We start from the raw sequence: 9,033 nt of genomic DNA, 5'->3' as shown, positions 1-9,033 counted from the left end.
GGTCTCCTTACTTAACTCCTCTACCAACTCCAAAATACCCAATTGGACCAGCATTTAACATGATAGATATCTTGGTTGTTTTTATGAGTATCATAATTCAGTTACAGAACTTTGCAGAGAATCCATATCCCTTTAGAACAGCTAGAAGATATTCTCAACTAATAGTACCATAGGCTTGAGATATATCCAGTTTCAAACCCACATTTCCTCCTCTTCTATTAAATTGCATTTCATTAACTAATTCAGATGCTAGTAGGACTTGTTCATGTATATTTCTCCCTTTGATGAAGACACATTGTTGAGTGGAGATCAATCTATGCATTGACTTGCTCATCTCACATACCCACGACAAATTATAACCTAATTTCCTATCAATAAAATGCATGCTTCAAAAAAAAAATGTTGGCTAATATGGGCAAATCGGAATTGAAAATTTGTCTTGATTCGAAGAGAAAAAACAAGGCCATAACCTGCAGCATTGCTGATAGGGGTGCCTGTTTGCCCGTGGGAGTACCAAATACTCCTATATAAGACAATTTTTATTCCTTCAGAATGGCACACCCCCAGTCAAACCGGTACCCTTATCAGCAGCCATGATAACCTGGAGGAGAAGCTTATTTGGACAGTCCATCCTCTATAGTTAACCATATGATTATGCCAATTTAATAAGGTGTATCCACATACTTTAATGTATTATGTACCACCAATTCCGAGATCAAGATCAAGGATCAAATTCCAATTCAAAGGTAACAAACTACCGACAAGAATACCAAACAATCCAAAGATTGGGAGAATGGTTTTGGGATTATAATCCAACCATTTTGAAAGGGTTTTCTCTTCTTGGAAAAGAGAACTTCTCGACCTATTCCAAGTTTAATGCATAGATTGAAACCTCAAATCACACTACTTGGACTCATTTCAAAACCATAAAAAGCTGTAAATATACAAACTAATTTCTTTTGTCAACAGTCTCCCCTGAATAAATATTTCCAAGAAAAGCAAAAAGTACCAACTAGAGATGGCAATGAATTCATTTCCATCCAAAAATATACTATTCAATCTTCTCATTTGAAAGCCAATCTGCTCTCCAAACAACGGGAGGAGCCAAGAGCCGCTCTGTTTTCCATCCTGTCAACTTCAGCTGTATAAAATTATAACGGATTAGAACCATCTTAGTGACGATATTGCCAACAATAAAATTAAGCTACATGCACAACAGTACCTTAGCAATGTAACCTTCATAATGTTTATCCATCCATGACCTACTTTCTTCGTGAACGAATTTGGTTTTATTGACATGATTTCCCAGCACAAGTGCATGGATAAATGACTGCAACACATCAGCAGCTGTTGACTGCTTGTGCACATACACATTGACAACTCCACTCTTTGGCATCAGCAAGTACTTCTCTGAAGAGGCAAGAAGAAAGGAAGCTAAATGGGACTTTTTTGCTTGATTAAAAAGATCAGAACTGGTGAAAATAATGCACAACTCCAAATCGAACCTTTCTTATAGTAAGAACCTGTTGAACCTGAGAGGTCAATCCTGTATTAGCAAGGGTATTTTACAGAGGTATGTTAGTGAAGTACATCAAATAGTCATAACATAGTCTGGCATGAAAGTACAAAGAAGATGCAAACGTACATATCCTTGTGGCTAAGTGAAGAAACTCTGACACCTAAGTGTATCCTCTTGTGAAGCAAATCATCAGTCTTTGAGCGCCATAAGCTAGTCCAAGAGGGCAATATATGCTCCATACTTGAGACCTTCTCTGGGGAGAGAACTGGGAAATGATCGATATAAATAAAATGCAAGCAGCGTAAGTTACAGAAACTAATGAGATACATATACTAGTTATTGAAAATTTCAAGGAAAGGTAATATATGGATACAAGATGCACTCCACAGGGTTTATTCTGTAATAAAAGGTTTCTTTAGAGATGTTAGTAGCATCAAGGAAACCTAATTTCTGGAAACAGTCTTTGCTATTCAATATAACGAATTGTCAGGAAACTGACCAAAACTTAACGAGGTTTTGTTCCTTCCGAAGTAGAACTCGTAAGGGATTCTGGTTATAAAAATGAATAAACCAGCTAAGGCAAACTGATTGAAGTGAACATATCGGTTTTGTTGTAGTTTACTGGTGATGATATATTTAAGTTGATTCAGTGTTTGAAAGTGCCTATTTAGAATGAGAATGATATCAGCTGGAGTTTCAAAGTTCATGGTCGACGCACCAGCAATTTTGATACCAATTTCGTGGATGTCAGTAGTGTGCATCTAGAATCTTACTTTTTACCAGACACTTTGACTAATATATAGTGCCAATATTTACCACACAAACAGCTGAATATAAGAAAAAGAAGAACAAAAAACTATTTATTATATGATGCAGAATTCAGAGCTAGTCCAAATGATACCTTTTCCAGTTTCCATGAAACCCTGTAAAAGGATTGAGCTTCTTTGGCAATTCAAAGTTGTAAGCGAAAGACAACAGACTGCCCTGTAATTTGCTGAAAATCAAAAAAGAAAGCATTCATTAATATTTGGTATGTTTCGGTAATAAACTATCATCTGCAAAAAAATGTTCAAGAAAGGTATCTAAGAAGGGAATTTTGAGAAATAGAAATCTAGCGAGATAAAGTACGTTTTACTGAAAAAGAAAAATACAATAATAACATTAAAATACATGAAAGCAGAATCCATTGGTGAACATGAACCTCCAAAACTGCCACGATTGTACAATACCCATGTAAAACACATGCATAACCATATAAAGACAAGAGAAATAATGCTCTACAAATGGTTTTTCCCTCAGTCAAGTATCCATTATGTTTAAGACTTTGTACTCTTTTCTTTTCTTATTTTAAAATCGAACGGAAGTTAGAAATTTACTGGGTCCACATATATGCAGTTTATAGTTTAGTGTAATTGATAATGTACAGTTAGCAAATTTAAATTTCAGCAAAGCTATAGTCAAGTCCTACTGTTATGATTATGATCTCTTGCAAAAAGTTCTGACCTGGCAGATGCTTAAGAAAATGAACTTACCATACATATGAAACAGGGTGAGAGACAAGAAAGAGAACCAGATAGCTACAGGATGTCCCATTGTGACACGAGCAAGAAGCATTCCTAAGATCATTCCTGTCATCGTTGCTAGTGTCTCTTGACTCCCTTCCTATAAAGAACAAACAAGTTGGTGAGATTTAACAGTATTCCAAGCAACTGTTTCTCATATCATTAAAATGAGACTCCAAGTATAAGTAAGCACCTTGGCAGATATATCAGCTGCATTGTTTTGAAGTGAAAAATGTTGTGTCAAAGCAGCTCTAGTTGCTCCACTTGCAACTCCAGCTAATAGAACAATGTATTAGCATATAAATCTTAACTAGGGAGAATACAAAAACCATGGGATGATACGAAAATATTGACACCTTTTGACTAAGCAATGGCATACTTATACATGCTATTGAAGTCTGAAATGTAGAGTTTATTTACTTACTGAATGATCTCGATATGCTACCCAAGCAGACTATCACAACAAATGCAGAAGGGAAGAGAGGAGAAACAAGATCCGTCAGCATGCCTGCAATAAAAGTGTTATCGAACAAACAAGGGGTTATACAATTTCCAATCTGTTATTCTTATCACGGAGGAAAATGCCATGTGAAAGAGAACAGGTGTACACCATTACACCAAGACATAAATCAGCATAAAAAGGGAGAAAAATCCACTCGATGGTCTCAATGTTTCCAGTACCAAGATCATTCATAAGGTCTGCAACTAAACGCCACATTTTAGCATTATTGTCCAGATTAGAGCCCTGCGATGGGAGAAAAGAATATGTTTGAGCCATTTGTACTCTTCGAACAAAAAACTAAAAGCATACAAAAATACTTCAGGAAACAGGGTAGGAATTTATAAACGATAACAGCATATACCATTATAACTGTTTCTAAATAATCAGTTCTAACTTAGATGAATCTTGTGGATAAAATGTACATTCCATCATAACACTTCCACTAATCAATACATCAGAAGATCATATGTCACCCCCATCGAAAGCTATTGATTTTTCAACGAGAAAAAATTAAGTATAAAGTGAATAGAAAAGGATAATACCTGGTAAAAGGTGAATAAGATACCACCAAGCATCCCAGTAAAGTCCCTCAAAAACCACTGTTAACAGATTCCAACTCTCATCATCATCCAATCTATAAAAACAATAAAAAGTACCATAAACATAAAATTACCAGAAAAATCATACGATTCATACAAAGCATAATATATCAAGATCACTGCAAACCAAAACTGCACAAGAAAATAAATCAGAACTACCTGAAAAGTGGCACCAATGACGGTTGCTGATTTCTCACCAACTCCAATAGCACTCAACAAAGCCTGAAGCAATTCAAATTAAAATGGGCACATATCCGAAGCTATGGTCCATTCTGAATTCACATAATAAGAATGACTTACTTGAGTAGAGAGCATCATTCGTATATAAGTTGATAATCCCTAACAAAAGGAAGCAACAATTCCATCAAAATTCATAGAATCTAACCACTGAAGTAGTATTAGCTTAACAAAACTCAATAGTTTGTAATTTACCTGCAACGAATCCCAGATTTGAAAGGGGACATAATCTGGAGTTACACTAGTTGGAAAACCCTGGAAAAAGACATAATGTTTAAATATATGGCTCAAAAAATGAAGTTAACAAGAAAAGTTCAAATGTTTAATTGAGCTATTCCAGAAATTAGAATTCCCTTTAGAGAGAATGACACAATCAGGTGGCTGCGCACCAACAAATGGTGAGTTACTGTTAAATCTGCCTATAAAGAAGTAATATAAACTGAAGAAAGTAGAAGTGAAAGTAATCAACATCCTAATTCTGCCAATTGGGATTCTTTCTGGAAAATCAAACTTCCACCTAGAATTTTCCATTTTCTTTGGAAATGCTTGCAGAGTTGACTTCCAATATCTAGATTTTTGCCTAACATTATCACTTGTTGTTCTTTGTGTCAGTATATCCAGGAAAGTATTCAGCATCTGTTAATGGAGTGTGAGTATATTGCTAAAAGAATTTGAAACGCTAACTCCCGTAGTTCTCCAATGGGATCCCTTCTCCAATTTATGTGATTATATTGCTACTTTTCTGAAGCCTCCCGGATGAGATTCGAAAGGCAGGTCTTGGTCTGATAATTCGTGATTGTTTTTAATTTAATTTCCTATTAAAACAAGAATAAAATTTAACTGAACTTACCTCCGGTACAAATGCTCCAATAATCCGTGTAGATACTTCACTGAATCGATTCCCAGATCTACGAATTCCAGAGAGACATGAACCAATAGAGTGAGGAAAACGTTCGTGACGAAATAAATAGATGATGATAATAGTTATTTACAAATACCTTTGAAGGGAGAAAGAAGAAGGAGTGAGAGTTAAAACAGCGGTTCTTGAGAGCTTAGTGGAAGATGATCCATTCCATTCCTCCATTATAATAACATTCTTTGATGATGATGATGAAATCCCATCTTGTTGTTGGAATTCCGTCATCGTCGATCAGCTTGCAGTATCTCCTGGACTCTGAAAATTGGGAAGATGGAGAGAAATCGGAGAAAGACTCCCTCGCAGGGTTTTACACGGATAAAACTAAGGCTGCACAAGACCCGGTCCAAAGTACGTGTACCGGTTAGGAACCGAAAAACCCCGACTTGTACCGTACCGGACCCGGAGTTGCCGGTACATGTACTGGTTCTGAAAGTAGAGACCTGGAGTAGGCCGGTACAGGTACTGGTTCTGGGGTGAGTCCCGGCCTGTCCCGACCCATATGTCCCGGTTAATCATAGCCTTAGCTTTTTTTAGGAATCTTACATCCTGACCGTCCACTAAACATATATATTTCCAATTTTATTGACCTACTCACTGTTTCTCTCGATTCTTTTTAAGAAAATCTTCTACTCTTCTTCGTTTTTCCCGACAGAGAGTCACCCCCACTCACCATTATAGCCTCCACCACCAGAATCACCACCACCGTATTTTTCTTGTTCTCTTGTTCTTTACACTTGGGTACAACTACTATAGATGTTAATTAATTTAGGGTTCATGTTTAATTGATTTTGGAGAAATTAGGGTTGTGGTTGTTTAGTTGGGGGTTTAATCGATCCATTACAGAGAAGTTTCAGATGACGGAGAAGATAAGGTGGTGTAATTGGTTAGGATGGAATGGTGCTGCTTCACGAATTATTTATAAATCGACTTATCTTCTTAATGTTCTTCAATTTTGTATTATTTTTTTTTGGAATTTCATGAATAATTGAGGGAACAGTTTGGAGGTTTGTTCAAATTTGGTATTACTTTAAGTTAATTGAGATTGGTTTAAGCATTGGGTGATGCCTGGGTTTTGTATATTCTTAACGAGATTTGCTTGATTTCGAATTTTAGGACTTGTAGTCTTATAATAGGGTTTCCTAATTCTATTGTTACGTTTACTGTTTAGTGTTTTTGATTCATTCTTTTCCCTATCCTTGATTCCAAGTTTTGTTATGTCTTTGAGTTGATTAGAATAGTCTCATACGTTTTGTTATCTTTTGATTTTGTTGAATACACATAGAAATGTGGATTTCGCGATTCAATAACTGATCAAACTAATCTCTTGATCAATGATTAGTACACTGTCTATAACCGATTTAGATCCTGGGACATCTTTTGAGTACCAATAGATTTGGATGAAGATGATTACGTAACTACAGCGGGTAAAAACCCGGTACCGGAGTGGAACCGGCCAGTCTCACCGGTACAGGTACAACTCCAGGTACAGGTACAGGTACCGGTCCTCAAAGTGAGGAACCGATCAACACCAGGTACATGTATCGGGTTCACAAGAAACCCGGACTGTACCGGCTCATGTGCAGCTCTAGATAAAACTGAACCAGGATGCAGGTCATGCGACCAAATGTTTCTTCAGGGACCAAATAAATCAACTACTGTTGACCAATGTCAAATGTACTTTTTTTTTTTTTGGCTAAGAAACACACCATTGCATTAACAAAGAAGAGAGTTACAAATTACATTCAGGTTTACCTTCCTAAACAGAGAGTTCAGAAAATTTGGAAGGGAAAACCACATACCCTTGAGACTGTTTTTCCTAGCCCGACGTGCAAGCTGGTCTGCTAGAGAGTTATTCAACCGTTTTATATACATAACTTTATAAGAAATAGAACTAGAAAGCAAATTCCGACAAAGTTCCAAAAGATCCAAACTTCTCCAATCCACACAAGAATTGTGACCATTCAAGAAATTCACCAGTTGGAGACAATCACTAACAAACACAACTTTGGGAAGTTTCATCTCTTCTGCCCAAAAGATTGCCAAAATTAGAGCAGCAGCTTCAGCTCCTACTGCATCTTGAATTAAACCAAAGTCTGGTCGATCCCTTCTTACTTTTCCTGCAACATCACACCAAATAACACCCATACCCAATTTAAAATCTTTAAAAGAGCCATCTACAAACATAAAATGATCCACTTCAGACCCTGGAATTCTAACATCACGAACACAATCCGCAGAACAAAACTGCTGAGAAATATAAGAACTTATCATTCTCTTGATATCCAAAATGATCCCGTTCATATCCACAGAAGCATTATTGAAAATCACATCACATCTCAATTTCCAGACACACCACATAACAATAGCACCAACACTAGGCCAGGAGACTTTATAGGGGGACATTCCCAGAATAGAGTCATGCCAATAAAGGAAAATATCGTCAATCCATTCAAACTCAGTAGTTACTAAGTGATGTAGGGAAAGACCAAACCAAATACGCGATACCACAGGACAGTTTATAAATAGATGCATAATAGTTTCTTCATGAACATGACAGAGAGGACAAGACACATCCACATTCGGGTTATAAAGCTGCATTAAATAATTGACAGGAAGCATATGTGCAAAAAATTTCCACATGAAAAACTTAATTTTCGGTAAACAATCAATACCCCAAAATTTTCTCCAGAAAGCAGAGTCTTCAAAAGAAGGAATATCATTCATATAGATTTTATAAGCTAATTTAATAGTGAACTTACCATTTCTGGTATGAGCCCACATAAGAGAGTCAGACTGCGATTTATCCTAATAGACATAATCCTAGTAACTTCATCAGGCGAGAATAATTGATTCAAAAGAGCCACATTCCAACAGTTAATAGTATAATCGAAAAGTTCAGACACACAAGCATAGTTATTGCAAATAGAATGCAAAGGAATTGGAGGGTTATCATTCCCTGGAATCGAAATTGCATTACAAATAGGAGTGAGAGCCACATTATTTATTTTAACCACTGAATTAGCCTTAATGAATTTCAGACCCTTAACAATGCCTTTCCACATCCAAGAGGAGGAATCAGCAGCTTTATCAATTTCTAACATATTCTGATTAGGAAAGTACTTATCCTTAAGAAATGTAAAAAGCAAAATATTCTGATTCTTCAAAAGTCTCCAACCAAGCTTACAAATGAACATCCTATTAGTAGCATAAGTATTTCTAATACCTAAGCCACCATTTAACTTTGATTTTCCTATATCACCCCATGAAGGAAAATAAGACGCATGCTTTAGACCACCAGAAAGTTCTCTGTATAGAATCTATTTTACTAGTAACAGTCTTAGGAAGAGGAAAACAGGCCATATGATATGTAGGCAAGCCAGACAACACATGCTTAGTTACCACAGTTCTACCTGCAATATTCAAGTTGGATTTCTTCGAAGAATTCAGTCTAGCATAGAAATTATCAATGAGGAAATTAAAAGATTTAGTCTTTTTCTTGCCAATAAACAAAGGAGTACCTAAATATTTTTCAGAACTGCTAAGAAACTTCATGTTAAGGGTTTTCGATAAGATCTTAATGTGTCTATGATGCATTTTCCCACTAGTTATGAAACCAGATTTATCAAAGTTAATCGCCTGACCTGAAGCCTTCACAAAAACATTAATAACCTTAAGGATATTCTTTGCATAAGTGA

The 9,033-nt window shown here is 36.2% G+C and overlaps 1 protein-coding gene across 1 annotated transcript; it reads right to left on the bottom strand.

The window, feature by feature from the left end:
* Window positions 1-785: 785 nt before the first annotated feature.
* Window positions 786-5,625, bottom strand: LOC113271736 (protein root UVB sensitive 3-like). The gene is made up of 15 exons (XM_026521638.1): window positions 5,418-5,625; window positions 5,270-5,327; window positions 4,615-4,674; window positions 4,483-4,521; window positions 4,342-4,404; window positions 4,126-4,182; window positions 3,763-3,826; window positions 3,506-3,589; window positions 3,275-3,357; window positions 3,052-3,181; window positions 2,421-2,513; window positions 1,646-1,784; window positions 1,506-1,546; window positions 1,223-1,410; window positions 786-1,141 (listed from the first exon to the last, which is right to left on the bottom strand). Exons 1-15 carry the CDS (start codon window positions 5,561-5,563, stop codon window positions 1,052-1,054), a joined length of 1,335 nt encoding a protein of 444 aa, XP_026377423.1. The 5' UTR covers window positions 5,564-5,625; the 3' UTR covers window positions 786-1,051.
* Between the last annotated feature and the right edge of the window lie 3,408 nt (window positions 5,626-9,033).

Source organism: Papaver somniferum, chromosome 4 (genome assembly GCF_003573695.1).
Source record: "Papaver somniferum cultivar HN1 chromosome 4, ASM357369v1, whole genome shotgun sequence".
NCBI lineage: Eukaryota > Viridiplantae > Streptophyta > Magnoliopsida > Ranunculales > Papaveraceae > Papaver > Papaver somniferum.
The sequence above is the reverse complement of the archived record's forward strand: the minus strand, read 5'-3'. Positions and strand labels throughout refer to the sequence as shown.